The 21976-nt window shown below is 33.3% G+C and overlaps 3 protein-coding genes and 2 non-coding genes across 6 annotated transcripts in view; 3 read left to right on the top strand and 2 right to left on the bottom strand.

The window, feature by feature from the left end:
* The first annotated feature begins 6139 nt into the window (after nucleotides 1-6139).
* Nucleotides 6140-8889, top strand: LOC106720163 (inner nuclear membrane protein Man1). The gene is made up of 2 exons (XM_014514745.2): nucleotides 6140-6231; nucleotides 6311-8889. Exon 2 carries the CDS (start codon nucleotides 6319-6321, stop codon nucleotides 8602-8604), a length of 2286 nt encoding a protein of 761 aa, XP_014370231.2. The 5' UTR covers nucleotides 6140-6231; nucleotides 6311-6318; the 3' UTR covers nucleotides 8605-8889.
* Nucleotides 8890-9807: 918 nt separating this feature from the next.
* Trnaf-gaa lies at nucleotides 9808-9880 on the bottom strand. Its single transcript has one exon. It is a non-coding gene; the product is annotated as a tRNA-Phe (tRNA).
* Nucleotides 9881-10479: 599 nt separating this feature from the next.
* On the bottom strand, nucleotides 10480-15167 carry LOC106720197 (2-oxoisovalerate dehydrogenase subunit beta, mitochondrial). Its single transcript, XM_014514782.2, has 8 exons — nucleotides 14885-15167; nucleotides 14344-14480; nucleotides 13918-14061; nucleotides 12860-13015; nucleotides 12312-12483; nucleotides 11963-12108; nucleotides 11404-11490; nucleotides 10480-10701 (listed from the first exon to the last, which is right to left on the bottom strand). The coding sequence occupies exons 1-8, from the start codon at nucleotides 15006-15008 to the stop codon at nucleotides 10561-10563; spliced, it is 1107 nt and encodes a 368-aa protein (XP_014370268.2). The 5' UTR covers nucleotides 15009-15167; the 3' UTR covers nucleotides 10480-10560.
* A 2228-nt stretch (nucleotides 15168-17395) lies between these two features.
* Trnaf-gaa lies at nucleotides 17396-17468 on the top strand. Its single transcript has one exon. It is a non-coding gene; the product is annotated as a tRNA-Phe (tRNA).
* Nucleotides 17469-19947: 2479 nt separating this feature from the next.
* Nucleotides 19948-21976, top strand: part of LOC106720324 (terminal nucleotidyltransferase 5C) — a 144696-nt gene continuing 142667 nt past the window's right edge. Inside the window, exon 1 of one of the 2 annotated variants that reach the window (XM_014514954.2) lies at nucleotides 19948-20171. The gene's annotated coding sequence lies outside the window, so the exon portion shown is untranslated. Of the gene's footprint in view, nucleotides 20225-21976 lie in introns of both variants that reach the window. The other variant, XM_014514953.2, reaches the window with a different exon arrangement.

Here is a 21976-nt window from a genome sequence, read left to right as displayed (position 1 = left end):
TTTTTTTCGTGTAAATTTTCTCAAAACTGATAGATTAAATTGAAAGTTTTCGATTATTTAATCAAAAACTCTTAAAATCGGTATACATGAAAGTTTGATGATGAATATCTTTTGAACGCTTAATTTAATCGCCAAAACATAAGATACCATTTTTATAGAGCAGTTAATTTGCTACAAAAATTTCTATTGCGCATTCAATAATAGCCATTTCTTGTCGAGTTATAAAATTCATAAACAAAAGTGACATTTGACTTAAAATAATCAATCTTAAATCTTCAATATTAGTGAAATGGTGAGGTTTACGGAAAAAACATAAGATACCTTTTTTGTAGAGCATTAAATTTCCTACAAAATTCTTAAAAATTTTTTTCTGTACGACCAATTAATGATGAGGAATGAATTTTTTTCTATTGGACTGAGAAAAAAATGAAAAACTGCGACGCGGAGGATCTTCCTATTAAAATTAAGAGTTCATATTTGGTGAGAATTTTTTTAAGGTGCCTAGTAACCCATTTTTCCGTATTAATTGTAAAAAAAAAATAGTTGATTTTTTTGACCCACCCTAATAGTCATAGACACAAAATGGCAGGTGTCATGTTTATCACAACCCCTCATGGGCATCAAATGGCTTCAAGAATATATGAATTATCTTACCATATGAAATATTCAAGATGGCCGCCATTTCAAAATGGCGAAGTGACAAAGTAAAATATAAAAAATCCGCCATTTTGGATTTTTCATAAATAAATGTATTCTACCAGTCAAGCCATTTTATTTGATACCCATGTTGGAAGTGGGATTTGTGGAAAAATATAATGTCATCCGCCATATTGTAACGACGACCATCTTGGATTTAAGACTTAAAGATGGCGTTGGGAGGGATCTATCAGTATTCAGCAATGATATCTACTTTGTTATATTACTATTATTATATTATATTAATATGTAAAATAAAAACTTTATACCCCTTTTAAAGGAAATTACGCGAACTGATAAAATTTGATACAATTAAATTGATTTGGAGTTATGCTAAATAAATCTAATGAAAAATAAAATAATTGATTATGAATTATGGTCATAATGCAAACATTTGGTCACTAGTTTGTATAATTTTACACTAAAAGCCATGACTTAATCATTAAGCAGTGCTTTTTCACATAACATTTTGAGTTTATTTGTAATATATATAATTTGTTACATATATTAGGTATTGAAGACTAAATCATTGGATGAAATCAAAATAAACCTTCATATATGTATCGGTGTTTTTAAATAAAACTTAAGACTTTTAGTACATATTGATGGAAAAATTATACTACACATCAACGCCCCCACCCCATAATAGGAAAAATAAAATTTTTCGGGAGAAGCAAAAACCGTATTTCTTTAATAACTTCATCAATAATTATTGTACAAGAATCTTTTAGATACCAAAACAAAGATAATTTTTATAGCTACATTGTATTTAATTTTCATTCATGTATTCCGGACGTATTCTTTGCTATGTAGGAAAAATTATAATACCGATTAACATTAAGAAAAATATATAAAAAAAATCACAACATGTAATAGGACCTTTAGATGATGAATTCGACGGAAAAGCAAGAACCCGGTAAGAGTGCATTACAGGATTATTCAATGGGGACGTCGATATGACAGAACTTTTAAATAACTGCATATAAATTTTGTTTAAGATTAATATTTAACTTTTTTACCTCACTTATTGCATATCCATGAGTACATAATATCTGTGATGTCTATGATTTTATAATGATTTTAATTTAATAAAATGTTGGAAGCTTATTAAAAATGGTTTAGTTAACTTACAAGTTTGAGTTAATAATTTAGAAAATTCAAAGTATGTTTTGGATTCGGCAAATGAATCTATCCATTTAGCAAAGAATGAAATTAAATATTTTATTAGATTATTGTTTGTTACTATTGTTGTATTAAAATTTAAATCATGTTATTGTCTCTATCTTCTCAAAGAAAATTTGTGAGATGTCGATAATTTTTTTCAAAGTTTATTTTTTTATTATCTATATGTGACAATTCTCTTTTATTCTAGCTCAAAGTTTGTATATTCTGTTCTCATTACAGTTGAATAGGTTTTTTTCCACGCTTTAATTTTATGCTAATTATAGACAAACTATATTTATTTTCTATTTTTCTACTTGTATTTTGTCGTAATATGATGAATTAAATGTTCAATTTACGACGTTTTTGGGTATTGTTTGTAGGTACAGAACAAGTATACAAGCTCTTTAGAATGTAATGTAATTTTGTTAATATTATTAAATAAAAATATACGTCGTACTAATTCTTTGTTTACTTGCCTTGTCCCTTAATATACATCAGGTAATAGCGACACACCAAAACCACTGTTTAAACGAAGTTACGTTTTATAACATCTAGAGTGATCCCGGAGACCGGGGACATCACGTCCCACACATCATCGGAATCAGTGACACAAAAGGGGTTGCTGCTGAGGTTCTTCGGCGAGTTGAGTTGACTGGAGACGAGTGATCCATGCAAACCAAGTCTATGACACGGTAATAATAATACCGTGAGTGAGAGAGATACAGTTATACCCAATTCCTGTGACGTGACAAAGACAGGGATAACTATCTTCCGTCCCTTTCTGCGTACCAGGGTTTGGGGTTTGTTTGGAACAAAGGTTGTCCCCTACAAACAACCTAGGTTGTCCCTAACAAAGTTTGACATTCGTGCTATTTTTCGAAAATTGTGAGTACTTAGTGGCTGTAATTGTGCAAAAATATTTTGATATTACAGTTTTAGTAAGGTAAAGTTTATAAAACATGGTATACTGCTGTATCGTCGGTTGTAAAAGCCGTAGTGAGCGAAAAGAGAAAAACATAACCTTTCACTCGTAAGTACTGAAACTACGCACTTATTCACATGTATTCATACAAAATAAGGAAGAAAATACAAACTAGTTGTTCTTTACAGTCTTTTTAATAACTAATATGTTAAAATACGGGTAAAATCAGCTAAAATAAAATAGTATTTTTCGAACATTATGCGCCCAAACGCAGATGTCATTTGTGTCAAATAATATACTGTAGATCTGGGAAACAAGCGGCCATATTAAACTTCTTTTCAAATTGGTTGGTTATTACCCGTAAAAATAATACCACCATCTTGTTGTAAAAATTACCCTGAATTTAGGGGAAATAAATTATAGTATGTATAATGTATATAAATGAAACAATTCACATTTTTTATACTATTTTCAACAGATTTCAAAAGGAGTTTTTAATTCTGGTATATGCTGTGTTTTTAAATATTTGATACTTTCTTATCCCGTTGATTTTAAAGAGTATGCTTTTTAATTTGTCCCATGTAAATTTTGTTTCTTAGAAATTACAATCAAAATAGTTTAATATTAAGTAGTTTTACATGTAGTGTTCACTGTAATGATATACAGAGTAATTAAAATTATATGACTATAGTATTGGTATGTTTTTTGTAGCTTTTTATGAAGACTTAGGGCTTCGTGCATATCGAAGAAAAATAGGACATCGTTTGAATGCTCGTCTAATGGACCTAAGACTGAAGAGATGCCGCGCTTTGTTGAAGCAGTACGCGGGAAAAGAATATCGGGAAATTCTTTTTTTGGAGTCACTCAAGACATCCTTGATTAAGGCAGCCGCCGATATTGACATGGACCTCGTTCGTGCTGTGATAGACGACTGGCCGAGCAGATTGAAGGCCTGTATTCAAAATCACGGATGTCATTTTGAGTAAACTTTAGTGTCATAAGAATCTATGTTTTGTTAAGTTCATTTTGGTATATAAATGGTCACATAATGAATAAACTTGTTTCAATTATTTTATATTAAACATGTAACAGAATTTATGACCTGACTAAGTATTACTAAAAAAAATCTGTTTACGTAATCTTAGTCATATAAACAAAAATTACGCATTGTTTTTTATATTTATTACGTTTATTAATTACAATTTAATTGGGAATATATAAATTGGTCTATATTAAATTATATCGTAATTATTCATTTTCGGAACAAAACAAATAACTGGTAACCCCAATCCTTTTACTTATATATATGTATAGTCTATAGTACTCTCTATCTGTCCCTTACGGGTGAACGCGCATGCCATATCTATATAATTCTTCATCTGAGATGCAAACCTTGACGCAAAATCGCGCAAGTCGTGTTGTTACTGAAGTCATAGTACTACTAAGCTACTTGTACTAATCATTTCATAATATGAGAAAAGCTACTTAATACTATTTTATACATTTATAAAAACTATTCGTGGCAAAAAATTAAATATGATCGTATAAAAATCGTTTATTTAAGGAATTTAAGTACCAAAACGTTCGTCTAGTGTTACTACAAATTTCAATTCTTACCATAAACATTTACACCCTTATTGCTTTTCTAAGAAATTAAAGTTTAATCGAATTATAAAACAATCTTGGGCGTATAAATTGACCTACATTTCTATATTTTTTAACACAAAAATGTTTATTTTACTCTAATAAATTTTTAAACAAAATTTGGGACAATTTAATTATTTTCTCTTCAAATTAGTATGGCAACATTACTGATTGTATTTAGGGATGTAAAATTGAATGGAAAATCGATTATTTGAAAATCGATTTTTAAATTCCTAACAAAAAATCGATTAGTCGATTAATCGATTTTTATATAAAAAATAATCGATTTTAATCGATTATTCAAAAAAATCTTTGCAATTTCAATTTCAAAGGAAAACAAGAAAGTAAAACAAATTTTTCTAAAGATTTATTATCAGAAAAATATTTATAACAATAAAAATAAGATTATTTAAAAGCAAAGCATAAAAAACAAAACGAAAACCTATGGTCCTAAAAACTATAAAACAATTCTTTCATTAATTTTTAAAAACGATATATCAGGCGCTATGCCAATCATTATTAACATACTGTATAACAGTAGATTTGCTGTTTTCACATTGATTTCAATGTTTTCTGTTTCATTCCTATTTTCTACTGTTAAATTTTTTTTAATAACCGCTACGTAATAAAACGCAATGACACTAGATGGCAGGATCTCTTTTAGTCGGAATTCGAGGGAATTCCCGACTACATCATATGTGTTTGACAATCAAATTTTTTAGTCTAAGAACCCGCTGCAGGATTGATGTGCTCATCGACTTTTTGTTTAAAACCAAATTTTTATGTCTATTTATAGTTAAGAGAATATATATTTACTAGGGTGCCTATCAAAATTTGGCCGCCATTATTTTTTTAAAAATTATTTTTAATTGATTTTTGGTAAAAAATTTCGTTTATTTATTTTTTAAATAAAATAACGTCTACATAACGGTAATTAATATCAAGATTCTAAAAAATCACGGTTGCCGTTGCGCACCTGGCCGCACCTCTTTGCAGCCAGGTGTAAACAGGTATGATTTCGATAAATTTATACGTTTATAACCTATTTTTATTAATTATCTGTCAAATTAAAGCTAATTTTTTTCTATTAATTATCATATAAAGTTGCTTAATTAAATCTGGCGGCAAATAAGGGTTACATTAGGGTTATCTTTCTAAAATGACTCCACCACACACTTTTCTATCCGGCGGCATTTTCGTGTAGATACTTTATATCGAGGGGTGAAATGAAAGGCTATTTGTTTTAAGCGACTAAGCGAAGTATTTGTTGTTATATTCAGAATCAGAAATTCTGAATATACATATATAAAAATATATATATATATATATATATATATATATATATATATATATATATAAGTCAATATCGCAAAAAATGTCGCTTAAAACAAATAGCCTTTCACCCCTCGATATCATAAAACTTCCTTGCTACTTGCTACAGTTGTACGCAACAAAGAACAAGGAGCCAAGAGAAAAAACCGTTAGAACATAAAAACATATTAAACTGATTTACGTACATACGTATAGATGGCGCTTTTTTTTAAATAGTAACGTTTAAAAAAATCGATTAAAAGTTACAATTTAAAAAATCAATTTGTCGATTAATCGATTTTTGTAGAAAAAATAATCGGTTCCTAAAAATCGAAAAATAAAAAAAAATAATCGATTTTTTAATAATCGATTATTTTTTTCACATCCCTAATTGTATTTTACCGACGTTTTCTTAGCGCGTGCGAGATGACGCGCCGGTGAATTTTATTTTAAAGACTTGACGTAATTTTTATTTTATACGCCGATACAGTGAGGTAAAAATTGTTAATTACATAAAAGTTTATAAACATTGTGATCAAAGCGCATGCAATAACTGTGTGTATTTCATTACAGTAACTACAATGGCCGATCAGGTAGATTCAATGTCAGATGCGGAGCTTCGGACTAAACTAGCCGAGCATGGATTTCCAATTATGCCGATCACTGCTTCTACCAGAAAACTGTTGGTAAAGAAATTAAAACTCGTTTTGGACAATAAAAGTAAGCCTCGTAACAGTGTCGACAGTAAAGTGGAAAGCAGACGTTCGCTCGCGCGTTATTCGAGCGGCGAGGAATCCGACTTGGACGCCAGCAATGCTAAAGATAAACGGGGAGGCCGACGGAGCAAAATCGGGGGGTCCATGTTACCGCCCGCCAGTAGCAAGACTCGCCACATACCCGTTAAAAAAGATTCCCCCGCTAAACCCGACTCCGACAAAGGATCAGAGTCTGACGAAGAAAAATCACCCGTGCGCATACGCGAGAAAGTTGAAACTATAACTACTCGTCAGATAAAAAGAACTTACACAAATGATCAAGATGACTATGAAACAGGCTCCGATAGTGATGTTGATGGTGACAAGAAAACCTCTACTCCTTACAGAAGCAACTCCAGAGCTAGTGATCACATATCCAGCACACTACCCACTGCCAATGCCAGCACCAGTCCCCCCAAGCCATCTCTTTACACCATTCCTTCCATCTCTTCCACTAACTACTCATCACCAATACTTTCCTCCTCGGATCATTTGAATTCAATAAGGTCTAGGCTTGGGTTAACATCTACATTAGCTGATAGGCCATCTGTTAGCAGTTACATATCTGACTATACAACAAACAATGTAGATGAAGTTGAATCTCCTTATCTAAGTAATTTTACACGCCGCTTATCTTCTTTGAAATCAGATCCGCCCAAAACGAGCACATTTTTAGATCAAGACACAAACAATGGCAGCACTGTCCTGCCTCGCAGGTCTTACATGACTGGTGTGACAAGATCAGCAGATGTTGTTGACTATAAAACAGTAAATGACAAAAAGTTTTTGAAAAACAACCTTGTGTCTCTTGCCCTTGTTGTATTAGTTGCACTTTTTTTTTTTTGCTTATTCTTTATGTATCTAGTTAAGAAAAATGATATTGCCTCTGTGGTTGATGATCAAAACAGTGTCATACCAATATGTCAATTAAATATACCTGGAAATAGACCGGGCATCAACTGTGTACCCCGAGAACACGTCAGCTACGCAAAAGATCTTCTAAAAGTCATACATCCGGAACTCACTACCCGAATTGCCTCATATCAATGTGGCAAGCAAGGAGCTCTGCCATATCTCACAGAAAAAGAAATTATTGATATTGCTAGTTCAAGAGCTGAGATGGTAGATGTGAGTCAATGTCGGACAGATTTGAATAATTTGCAAGTCCTGATTGTTAACAACCCTCGATGGGGTCTCTCTGTTGTTCAGTTAAAAAATTTGTATACTAAAGATGTTGAGTACACCCCTATTACTTCTGTCGACATAGTTGTGCAGCAACGCAACAAAGGCAGTGTAGCTATAACTTTGTCAGATCCATCTACTCCCATATCCTGTTTGTTTGTTAACACTCTCTACTCTGCTGGATCTACATTCATCATAGTTGGCTTGATCAGTGTTGTAATTCTTGGCTTACAAAGATTTTATAAATACTATCTGAGATATCAAAAAAAGAAGAGTGAAGAAATCTACTCCATGGTTGAACAGATCATAGATATTATATCTCAAGAAACTGAAGATAGCGGAGAACCTTACATATCAATTGATCATGTAAGGGACACCTTGATATCTCCCCAAAACAGAGAGAAAATGGCATCAACCTGGGATGCGGCCGTGAAATTCATACAAACTAATGAAAGCAGAGTGCGAATGGAAGTGCAATCGGTAGATGGTGAAGATTGCAGAGTGTGGAGGTGGATTTCACCCCATGGAAGCCCCAAGCGCAGCGCGGCATGGCAGGGCCAGGCATTTGAAACTCAAGAGGGATCTGTAAACAATCTCACCGTGTCTCCGACTCCTTGCCTGAAGATCCGCCACATGTTTGATAAGAATGACACCAACACAAATTTGAGATCGGTCATCCAAGACGCAATACTGGAGAAATGCGGTGACAGGTGCAACATACTACACATTGACATTGATCGGGCGTCGTGCTGTGTCTACGTTAAGTGCTCAACGACGATTGACGCAGGCGTGGTGTACAGGAGTCTGCACGGCTGGTGGTACGAGGGCCGGCTCATCACGGTGAAGTACCTACGTCTGGAGAGGTACATGCAGCGGTTTCCCAACTCTCCCTCAACGGGACCATTTCTGAAGCCTTCACGTCGCCGCTGATAAGAAATGTAAACAGCTTACAAGCATAATAAGTATAACCAACAAAGAATTAGTTGTGAGTGAGCAGGCAAATAGCACCGCAAAGCCAGCGGAATTCTAATAAGCAAGTTGCTTTTTACATAATTTTTTTTAAAGTTGATTGTTTTGATCCCCATTTGCACAATAGTTACATAGACAAGTTAACATATTATATATTTAAGTTGCATGTTCAAATTCTTTTGTTAATAAGTTATTTTCTACAATTTTTGTATTTTAGACTTAGGGTATTCTAATTTGACTCTTCATTTGGACACAAAAAGAAAATTTAATATGTTTTGATGTTACTTGTAATACATTTTTGATATTCTCTTGACGTAAGATTTTGACATGTTATAGTTTTTACTTTTTTGTAAAACAAACTGCATAGCTCCATATGCTGTAAAATTATTGGTAATATAAAGCAAGGTAAAATGATATCAGAGATATAAGCATTAACTTAGCTTTAAGATTTAACAAATAAATGTTGCCTTATTTTTTAAAGTTGTGTGCACTTGATGTGTTGTAAATATTCTCATCACAAGTTTCAGTTGATTATTTTTTTCATTCTAAGTTCTTTAATGTCAGCGAGGAATTTGTTATTTCATTTTACGTTACATATTTTTCCCCAACAGCTTTTGTAAAAGTTTCGTAATTGTATTTTTTCACTTGCAGGTTACAAAGTGGAATATCTTAAGGTTAATATTAATTTTTCAAATATCTTGTAACTAAATTTTACTTTCTAGTGTTTATGTTATGAATTCATTTTCACTTTTTCAATAAATATTAGTAAAAATATTTGTTTTTTATTTGTTTGTATGATTATGACCGTTAATTTGACTTTTTAACCTTTATTTAAATAACAAGATAGAAGTGGAGGATATTCCTTATGAAGATGACTTGCGTATTTAATAATGTTATCAGTGAAAAAATGTACAGTTTTATAATTTGAATATAAACGACAAACGTTCCCGCGGTTTTTAGTTACAAAGCCACTTCGCATTAACCTTTACAAACATGTCTGACTCATTAACTGACTAGACAATAATTCAAATTTTTACCGACTAAACAACCTTACATTGCTGACTACTAAATATGTTTAAATGTAAACTTTAAGTTTTTATTTGTAAAAATATGAGAACATCTTGCTTTTCGTAAAATTCAAGTTGTATTTAAAAAAAAAGTGACTGCCGAAACCCGGGATTGAACCGGGGACCTTTAGATCTTCAGTCTAACGCTCTCCCAACTGAGCTATTTCGGCTTTAATAACGACTGCCAAATTATAAATTGGCTAATTCAAGCGACAGTAATTTCTTACTATATTAATGACTAGCTATCGCTCGCGATTCTGTCCACGCGGCTTTAAAAAAAAACTTAATAAGTAGGTTCTTCTAGACTATGTTCTATATCTTTGCCAAATTGTATCAATATTCATAAAGCCGTTCCGGAGATACCTTCAAACAAACATCCATTCATCTAAACATTAGCATTTATAATGTTAATGAGATTTAAGATTGTTCATATTTAAATCGCGGTCGAGAAACAAATCTATGACTTTGTATGAGAGTGTTCACATTTAACTAGCGACGGAGCTCGTAATGTCAAGTGAGTTTAAACCAAATAATCATGTCCGCGAGATACATATGAAAAAGCACTCAAAGTCTAAATAATTTTTTATCTTGTGACAGTTTGTGGCCATCCGCTAGTTACCGAAACTGACAAAGGTCATTTTTATAAGAGTAGGAGGCAAATGTGCGGCGTGAACAGGTGCCTTAAGGAATGGTATGCGCGTTTCTTGAAGTCCCCTTAGTCATATTAGTCATTTAACATTAGGTACAAGAAAAAAATAAAACAAAATAATATTTCTATAACTTTATTAACATCACCTCGTACAATATAAAAGATAGAAAACGGGTAAGAGTTGGGTAGTTAAATAGTGTGTCAGTAGTTTAGTAGTTTGACAAGTTGTTCGTAGCAGCGCCACCTGTCGGGGAGGTAGAAAGGCTCGAAGACATGAGGGAATGGAGTGTCCCAGCCTGACACGCGGCACACTGGCGCCTCCAGGTGCAGGAAACATTCCTCCTGCACATATACATGTTTGGATGGATGGATGGATGTTAGAATATCTCCAAAACGACTCAAAAGATCTTAATGAAATTTGGCACAGATGTAAAAAATAGTTTGAAAGAACATATAAGTTAGTTATTGAGTTTTTTTTAAATACCGCACTGTCGGAGTCGCGTGTGACAGCTAGTTATACATATTAATAAAATTGAAGTGTCTTTATGTAATATTGAGTAAAGAAATTCAGATTTCGTGCATGTGGTGTATTTACATTACTATTAACGAAAAACTATAATTTTTAAAATATTTTGTAAGTCTATCTGCATATATACAGTTTAAACTCTTTATAACGTTATCCTTTATAACAATAAAAACCCCTGTAACGTTGAAGTGAGCCAAACTTGGTTGGTTTGCGTTAAAACCCACATATTGAAACACTCTTTATAGCGATTCGCCATTCTCTATTACGAAGAAATGTGTTCATATTTGTAGACAGTAAATATTTATTATCTGTATTATTGTTTATGTTATGTTATCTTGTTAATTTGTTTGTTTTTTTGTTTACTCCATATAACGATAACTCTCTATAACGACAAAAAATTCTCAGTTCCTTGAGTTTCGTTATAAAGAGTTTACACTGTATATATATAATGTCTATCTGGAATATTATAGACTAGTTTTTTTCCAGTGTTGAGTAAGTCTAGTATATAAATGTAATACCTGTACAGTGGCTGCGACTTCTGCTCCAAAGCCGCAAGTGAGCGGCGCCTCGTGAGATATCAGACAACGTCCTGTCTTCTTCACAGACTGACATACACACATTTATATATATAACTCATCTGTTCATTTATAAACTATCATCTATATATATAAAAGAAAGTCGTGTTAGTTACACCATTTATAACTCAAGAACGGCTGAATCGATTTGACTGAAAATTGGTGGACAGGTAGCTTAGAACCAGGAATAGGACATAGGATAATTTTTACCCCGTTTTCTTTTCTTTTTTTTTTTATTCCGCGCGGACGGAGTCGCGTGTAAAAGCTAGTATTTTATAAAATAAAGACAAAAATGTAACAAATCTTACTAATATAATAAATATTTTTGTTAGAAGGTATCTCTAAAACGACTCAATGGATCTTGATAAAATTCGACACAAATGTAAAACATAGTCTGAAACTAGCTACATAAGTTTTTTTTCTAATTCCACGCAGATGAAGTCGCGGATAACTGTTAGTATATGAAAATGAGGAAGGATTGAATAATTTGTGAGAAGGTTACATTGCAGACTGTCTCCTCGTCCCAGGGCAGGATGGACTGCAGGTCTATGAGGTCCACAGTGACCCCGAGCTGGTCCTCCGCCATCTGCGCAACCTCCAGCAGCACGTGTACCTGCGTACCCCAACACAGCAGCGTCGCTGATGTACCTGCATCACATCATACACATGTTTGAAGGTATCTTCGGAGGAGCTCAACGGATCTTGATGAAATTTGACACAGATGTAGAACATAGTCTGAAAAAACACATAAGCTACTAAGTTTTTTAAATTCCGCGCGGACAGAGTCACAGGCGACAGCTAGTATTGCTATAAGAAAGACAAGTAGGTACTATCAGAGACAATACACATACCCTCTCTAAGTACTTGTGCTTTGCCGAGCGGCAGCGTGTAGTCGTCTACTGGCACCTCCTCCGTGGCGGAGCGGTACAGGATCTTGGGCTCCAGGAAGATGCAGGGGTCCCGCTCCCTGATGCAGGCCAGGAGTAGACCCTTGGCTGCGATAGGCCCGCGCGGCACCACCACCTACCAACATTGAGACAAACCATAGCAATTCATTTCACAATAAACTTCTTTAACACTTCAAGAAATATCAGGAATAAAATGTAACTTCAAACTTAAATGTACAATCGCGTTCAATGTCGGTATTACTTTTTGCTTAACAGCGATAAGTCTAATACACCTTAAAAATTTAGAAAATACTAAATGTCGTTGCAGTAGTTTTTGGCACTGTGAAATAGCCAGGGAACAGTTTCGCATCCCATTTGTTTACTTGTACGTAAGAGCGTTTTTTATATTTACAAGGCAATTTTGAAAGTGGGTCACAGCGAACTAACGCGACTGTACCTGTACCCCGTTTTGTTTATTTATTTAGTAAATATTATGTTGGTTAGTTCCTCACCCTCAGTCCGGGCGTGTGGGCGAAGTAAGCCTCGGGACTCTGAGAGTGGTAAAGTCCGCCATGTCCCACAGCCCCGCACGGAGCGCGCACTGTCAGCGCACCGCAATCGAACTGTCCGCCTGAACGGTACCGCGCCTTCGCAGCCTCGTTCACCAACTGACACAACCCCCCACATTATACTACAAACCCACATCAATAAACCCAGGGGCACAGTAGTGCCCCCACCAAAACAAAACATAAGTATTCTTACTCGAAACAACTAATATTTGACTCTTTAGAATGAGTTGTAAGAATATAACAGATGACATAAACCTATCACTATGCCCCTAAAAGAGTGGATATTGAATGGTAACAATTTTCATCAAGTCTAATCCTAAGAGTTTGACCTTGGTCTGTATATTTTTATATATGAGATTTATTTTCTACCAATCTATATCCTTTAGCTTCAGATTGTTATAAAAACCTGTCAAATAACACATCTAATTGTTGTCTTCTTAAATAAAAACATCAAATAAATTGACAAAAAACATATAAACAATATTAATCACTATATCATGTAAAATAAATTCAACAATATTTTACTAACTCAAAGTAATACAAAGTGCTTGCGTAAAACTTTATTTTATTTTGGTAATTTATAGAACTGCCACGCTGCAGTCAAATTTATTAAATCCATTATTACCAACATACAAAAAACGGCATACTTTTTAGTTAGATACATAAATTCTATTCTTATTTCTTTACTACTTTTATGTTTATTTTGACCTACAACTTGAATGTCTGCAATAAGTCAGATTTCTTGTACAAATTCTAGACCAGGGATTCCTAAAGGGGTCAATATCAAACTTAAAGCATTGCTAATTCTCACTCTGTCTTCTTCTATTGACCTAATTCAGAATAAATAATAATAATTGATCTTAAAAGTAGGTAATTTGGCCATGAGTCTGTGGTAACGGTTCATTTTGAAAAAGGGAGGTCACTTGTCCAAAATAGTTTGGGGATCCCTGTTCTAGACTAACAGAAAGCAGGAACAACTGCATGTATTAGGTTATTGTTACCTGATCAAACGCAGGGAATATGTAATCAGCAAACTGTATCTCAGCTATAGCCGTGGCTCCTGCAGTAGCCAGGCCGATGCCGAACCCAGCAATACCCTGCTCGCACAGCGGAGTGTTGAACACACGGTCTTTACCATACTTGTCCTGGAAGTTACATTAGTATTTGCTTATTATAGTATGCCAAAGGTAGAAAAATTGCTTAATTTTTCTGCAATTTTCTAATAAAATAATAAATATGAATTAAGTAAAAACCATAAGGGATCTTTATTATTTGCCAAGATCTCTTTAAACTGAAATAAAAATAGTTCTGTTTTTTCATGGACTCTTTACAGTAGATAAAACTAATATTTAGTATAAACTAACTCTTTTGAATGGAAACAATGATAATGAATTTATTACACTACATAATACTGTATTACATGTTACCTGCAAGCCAAGAGCACATCTAAACACTCCTCCGAAGCCAACATCTTCACCAAACAGTACTGCAGTTGGATCATCCCGTAATGTGATGTCCATTGCATTGTTTATTGCTTGCATCATATTCATTTTGGTTGTTTCACCTGTTATTTACAACTAGTAAATTAATAAAGTTTGCCAGAATTTTACAGTTTGAAAATAGAATGTTAACTACAAGTCAGTCAATTGCAGTAATTCCTAGATTCTAAAGAATATTATTAGAATCATTGTTGTCAGGATTATATGGACATCTGAATATGTTCTTGTCCATTAATACTCAAAGTTATAAATATGATTTTGTTTTTTCGTATAATTGTGACTGTGTAGTATAAGTTAATGTAATTTAAAGCCTTATAATTTTAATTATAAGACATTACAAGGAATAAAAATTATAATTTTTTTATTTTAGTCATTAAATATAACATGAAATCTATAGTTTTTACTCATAGACAGATGTTTCATTCTTAGAAATAAAATAAGGTCGTCCAAATTAAAGTTTATTACTTACCTGAAATTGGTTTTTCATTATCGGGATAGTAAATAAAATGCGAGGAAAGCCTTTTTGCACAATCGTTAACATATTTTGTTAACTTTCCAATAACTAAACTTTTCTGCGTCAATAAACTAGTCATTTTCGTTAGCCTTAATCAGCGACCGTGATGTGTGAGACTCGTTTGTTGAATGTATTAAACAAACCAAAACCATCTTATCTGCAATTCTAATTAACTATGATAAAAAACAACTGATAACTCAAGACGAGTATTTCATCATTTTTAATTCTGGAGAAAATGAAATCTTGGCATTATGTATTAATATATTTAAATCATATTTAGAAGTAAAATTATTAGAAAAATAAATCAAATAGGACATCATCGATTATAAACAAAACAAAAATGTTGACCTTGACCTTATGTCAAGCAATAAAAAATTCAAAGAAAGAGTGGGAAAGAGATAAACTATTTCAGGGTTGTCCACTTTTAGCCATTTTTAAAATTTAATTTTAACCAGTAATTTTATGGGTAACATAAATTTTTAAGATTAGAAAATAAGATTGGAAAATGCGAGAAAGACAAGTAGAGTAGTAGTAGAGAGAAGGTACGCAAATTATTCGTGTTTGAACTGATAGTAATCAAATTTAAGAAATGAATGGAATATTTAGGGGGTTAGTGGGGCACAGTACTATTTATTTCCCCAAGGGATAATAGATGTGAAAATTCTTACTTTCTAGTTTTGTTTACTCGCCCCGACAACAATTATCATTTAAGAGCTACATACATAAAACACATTCCGACAAATAAACAATAAAAAATGTAACATTGTTTAGTACTGTAACAGTTATAACTTAATTTTTTTTTTGTTTTATTTAATCTTAAACTGTATATTAAAAATATTTTTTTCAATGGCAACAAAAATATCCAACGTTTTACTTGAACTTGAATCTCAAGTAAAAAAAAAATAAGAATTGGTTACTTTCTATTCCAATACAGTGAACAACTGTCGTAACATTCGCGTTAAAAGATTTTTAAAGATTAAGAGAGATGGCAATACCGTTGTAACATATGTGTGTTACGACCGTTACGACAGTGGCGACATAATCTGAATAGTAACACAACTTTGCTGAATTTGATATTGAATGATAAGTTTTTCAAAATGTTTTTATTAACGGCAAATTAACGCCTTCCTAATAGTAGTCAGCAGATATTCTTTTAAGTAAAATAAAAATATTGCAACATTTTTAATAAATAAAAAGGAGTTTTTTCTACACATAAAAAGTAATGCACGAGTAAGTAAAATTGATTAATAGTCAGTCCGGTTAATTTCAGTACTTAAATGAAAAATTTATTAAATCTCTGGTATGGCATATGTACATACAATATTACGTACGAATGTACGTTTCACATCAATAAGTTGATCAGAACTATTAAATAAGTGACGGCTTCTAATCAACCACATTTCGCGATTAAACAATCGTTCTAAATGTCTACTTATAATTTTTCTGTTCGTAATTCAATAATAAATTTAGATAAAACATAAGACAGGAACTATAAAGTTACGTTATAAAATTATATTTGTAATGCTTGTTGCTGTGTTGACAATTTTCGGCGATAGCACGTGTGACCTATTGATTTTAATAGAAATAGTTAATTTAGCATTTTTTAATTGCTGATAATAATTTTATGATACATCATTTACGCTGGGAAACATTTTAGAATGTACAATGCGTTTAGTACAAATGAATTCTTTAACACTCGAGTTATTTTAACTATGACAAATGCCAACCACCAAACAAGTAGCAAGCTTTAACTCAGACTTCATAAACCATTGAAATCTCAATATGGCTAGTATTATACTATAAATATATATTAGTAGCTTTTATCCTCGGTTACGTCCGCGCGAAATTAAAAAAAAAACTTAATAAGTAGCCTATATGTTCTTCCTGATTATGTTTTACATCTGTGCCAAATTCCATCAAGATCCGTTGAGTCGTTCCGGAGATACCTTCAAACAAACATCCATCCATCCAAACATTCGCATTTATAATATTAGTAATTTGTAAGATATACCGCAAATATTCATTTTTAACATCTATTTCCTTTGATATTTTTTACAAAAAAAAAAAAAAAAAGTTGCAGCAAAAGTTGCCGTATGTTTATTTCATCCTTTTCCCGAGTTGAGACTATTTTTAAAAAATTTAGTCGCGTTATAGTGTCATCACCAATTTGTCGGTGTAAAGAGGCTTTATTTGCATACATATAGCAGAATTGCTATGTAGCATAGCCTCCTATAGACTTTGACTTATTCTAGAGGAAATTATGTTGCCTTATGTTAACGTCATTGACTGTATCAAGTTTTAATATGCAAGCTTTAGGTTTATTTTTCTTTTAGTTAAAGAAAAAAATGCAAACATTTATGTTATTAAATCACGACGTTTTATCACTTGAGTGCAATGTAAATAATAATTGATAACACATTACTTATCTTTTATTTCTTGTTGTTGATTTTGTTAAGACAGTATATAGCCGAAATAGCTCAGTTGGGAGAGCGTTAGACTGAAGATCTAAAGGTCCCCGGTTCAATCCCGGGTTTCGGCAGATTTGTTTTTTATGGAACTAACATAAATCAGCGATAACAAAGTGACAGTTGTTTTACAATCCTGAAAGTCTTGTCCAGAAATATTGTTGACTCTCTCATTTTCTTTGGAAAAAGATATATGATTTTGTATTTAAAAAAAGTACACTTACAATATAATGCGTAATATTTTTTGATAACGTTACTAATGTTATAGTTAACAGTCTCTTTAATTTTTGATTATCATCTTGTCTACTGATATGTTGAAGGTATCATAGGTTTGCTATTGGGTAGAGAGAGCGCCGCGGGTCGTTATTTACATATGGCTTTATCATGTAGTCAACCACAACATGCTTTTTCACTAAGTTGCCGTATCGCGCCACCGCGGCGCTGTGGTACTCCCGCCGTGTGTGCTCAATTTAGGTTTTAATAAGCGCTGAAAGCAAAAATGTCCCTAATGTTCGCAACAAATTTTGAAGCTATATTCAAAATCTACTAGTCTTCTAGTTATTTAAAAAAAAAAACAAAAAAATGGGACCCACCTGCAAGCACTTCCTTTCGATTAAAATATTTTTCATCAAAATCGGACCACCAGGGGCGGAGTTTCGCGGTAACACACATAAAAAAAAAAAAAAATACAGTCGAATTGATAACCTCCTTCTTTTTGAAGTCGGCTAAAAAAGTAAATGTCAATTTCAAGAGGAACAAACAAAACCTATGGATTTTTGGATTGTTTTCTGTTCAATTAGTAAGTACTGGGTCATTAGTAAATACTAGAAAAGTTTAAAAAATTTGAAAAATTACTTCACGTATAACAGAATAAGTAAACAAATATGACCTGTCCGGATCTAACATTATGTTTAGAAAAAATAAACAGTTTCCAAGTTTCATTTCTTTGTCATTTTTGCCAATAAATCCGTTGGCGCAGGAGTAGAATATGAAAACATCCTGATTTTTAGCTCGAAAAAACCGATGACATGGAAAGTCGGATTAACTGTCACTCTTCAGTCTGTCTATGGCGCCTATAATCTCCATGGATATGCGTCATTGTACAACACGATTGATTCCAAGGTGGGTGGAAATACCCACACTGAATTTGTACCTTTTGTTACGGCGGACTTTATTGAACTATAGTAACAAGTAACAACTATGTATGTATTTTTATTATATGCACTGTTTATAGTAATTGCAGAAACTACTTAATAGTCTTTGTTTCCATTTAATTCTACCTTAGGCAAGTCAACGATCAATGGTCTAAGAATTCTACCATCGGATGTTATAGAAATACCGCGCGGTCGAATGAAACTCGAATGACTCTTCGTTCATTGTTGCATGTAGCAAACAATTTAAACAAGTTGCCTGTGACACTTTCCAATTATTTAAAAAAATATCAGGGACAATAGGTCAGAGGTTACAATGACACGGTCATAAAGTCAAACTTGCGAAAAACATTACCCTTCTTCAGTGTCAATGGGATTAGAAACTAGCGTATACAAGTTCCTAATTGTAAAATGTCCAGAACGTAAAATCTGAAAATGTCGTTGATGTCTTTTTAGTGTAGTCGTATAATATTGTAGTTAACTTTCAGAATTTTGTGGTTTTGTGCGTAATTTGAGCAGTTTTATAATTATTGTCAAGTGACAGGGGCGGGGAGAGGGCATGCGGGTGGTGGCCGCTACGCAAACGTCTCCTCCACCCCCGGTGCGGTGGCGGGATGCGGCGGTTGCTTTCATTATTACTATTTTGAATATGAATCGCGTAGGCCCGCCATTATCGGACTTCATAATTTTGTAAATTAAACAGATATAACTAAACTTAAATTCCTCTCAAACAGGAGAAAAATAAATATTATTCACTCTTATTATTTATTCGCAAAGTATGATTTATTCACTGTATTTCCTTCAAAGAAAGACTTATATGATTTGCCTTATCCCACTCACGTAGGGTCGGCGCACAAGTGTTTTGGCTTAATTTTTTACGGCCGGCCGCTTGCCGTTCGCCAACCCTACTTGGGAAGAAGAAATTAAAATAAAATGTTATTATTTTTAAATAAAATAAAATAGAAATATGGAAAAAAAGGTTTAGGAAGAAGAAAAACATCATGGCTGAGATCTTTGATATAACAAAAGTACGTGTTCTGTATTCAAGCTGCTATGCTCTCAGTTCAAACGGCTATGATGATGTAAAATTTTCGTTACCAGATTGCTGAAGAAGAATTAAAATAGGTTCTTTACATATTTTATAGTTTTCGGGGACTGTACAGTCGCATATATGAACTACACATTAGGTCTCGATGTGTACTGAATAATAAGGAGATTTGTTAATAACTATCTCTTTGACTGTACCGAAATGGCAAGCGAATCTTTATGTCGATTAACTCTAGACGTGTGTTGTAATCAAGTAATACGGTTACGAAATTATAAAATTTAAGTTACGTTACAGATTGAGGTAGTCGAGATGCGAATTGTCCACTCGCCGCCGCCGTCCACCACTCAGCGGCCGACGTTCGCCGCTCAACCCGTACTCAGAGTGAGCTGTGATCGCTAACTAAACTCAGTATCGCGCCGACCGCCGTTGGAACCGAACGCGTTGCGGTCGCCCCTCACGCCGCGCTCCCGTGCACCTGTGCCCGTGTTGTTGCTCCGGCAGTACGTAAACATACCTATTACCGGCTCGAGTGGCTAGTGCGCCTCGAAGCAAAGTGAGATCGGGAACGAGCGTCATTCGTGCGTATTCAAAAAAAAAAAACATTTTTTCGAGTGACAGTTGCATTCTGCAGGTGCTTGCCTCTTGTATATATTTATTTATTAGATGAAAAGTGATTGTATATCGGCCACGGTCGCGGCTCACATGTCCGGTCCGGTTTTAACGATTGTCGTCTGGAGTTCCAACTACCACTAGTTGCTTTGTTTGTTGTCGCCTATCGAATTCGACGTAGATGGGGCTCCGGGCTGAGCCGCGTCGGCAGCCTTTCTTCACTTGTTGATTCCAGACCATAAACATTTTAGACCGTTCCTGTAGGAATACATAATATAAAATTCTTAGTTCCACGGTAATTTCATACTCGGCCGTGGCGTTAGCAACTGAAGTTAAAATATTAAATGAACGTAAGCTGGCGAACAATTTGATCAATGAAATTGTTTGCAGACAGAGATTAATAGCGAATGAAGTCTACGGTCGATATAGAATAGTGATTACAAAACACCCGGCTGTATTCACAATATCCATTGAAAGTTGGACCCTGGGAACAAATTGTTGCATTAAAAATTAAATGATTCGTTCATTTTTGAGGAGCAAATGTGTACTTGCGCGCAATAAAACACACAATTATTGTAAACCGGCTGTTGTCCGCAACTCTGTCCGCGCGGAATTAAAAGAAACTTAATTAGTAGTCTATGTTTTCTTTCAGACTATAGTCTATATCCGTGGCAAATTTCATTCAAATCTGTTGAGCCGTTCTGGAGATACCTTCTAACAAACATTCATTCATCATTTAACATTTATAAAATTAGTAAGATGTGCCATATAAATTCATCTTGATCTTTTCTTTTTATAAAACCTTAGTTTTTTTATTTACCTAAAGATAGAGCATTTTAAGTGGAGACATCGTGTTGTCAGTCAAAATTTTCATCACGTCCTTGTCTATTTCGTGACAATTTTTGTAAGTACTTTTCGTCATATTTTCATTATCTTAACTATACAAATATTTATAGCTTAATTTGAAATTTTAACGATGAAATAAATTGGACAAATTTATGTCAAAAACAAACTAAAGCATTAAAGCATTTAGTTAATTAATTTATAAATTAAATTTCTATTTCCAGTTCCCTAAATTAAATACTGAGCCATAGATTACAAATAAAGGCTGGCAACATTTTCATTAACATCATTTATATTGTTACAGTTAATAATAATTTCAATACTTAGATGTAATTTTGTAAAGATATTGCCAGCGGTGAAGGGAACATCGAAATAACATTCAGACTAAACCGGTTTCGATGTTCACGGATCCTTTTCCAGTTTTACTAAATGACCTCTTTAGTTGTCCCAATTTAATTCGCTGGCGTTAATCGCATCTCATCGTTCTTTTTAATTAAAAGGTGGACACCTAGGTATATTGTTATTGCATTCAGTAGTTATTTTTTTTAATTACATACTTACGTATACATCGATACCTTCCGCCACAATAATTTTTATTATCTTCGTTAAGGATAATTCATAACATTCAGTATGATGAAATTGAATTTAGGATTCAGAGTTATGTTTGTGTTAAAAAAATTAATCATAAGTAACATTGAATTTTTTTTTTAAATTATAAATAATTTTGAAATGGCAACATTAGCCAAACGTTGTCATGTTTTTCCCCGTTATGATGAATTTGAGATAACATCAGGAAAGATTACAAAGTAAATACTAGTTGTAGTTGTCCTTTGACCCGATTATTATTTTTCCGTTAATTTAGAGTTTTATAAATAACACAATGTTCAATTATTAAAACGCCTTTTTACATGATTATGACCTATAGGTTAAT

The sequence above is a fragment of the Papilio machaon genome, chromosome 8, assembly GCF_912999745.1.
Source record: "Papilio machaon chromosome 8, ilPapMach1.1, whole genome shotgun sequence".
NCBI classification, from domain to species: domain Eukaryota; kingdom Metazoa; phylum Arthropoda; class Insecta; order Lepidoptera; family Papilionidae; genus Papilio; species Papilio machaon.
The sequence above is the reverse complement of the archived record's forward strand: the minus strand, read 5'-3'. Positions and strand labels throughout refer to the sequence as shown.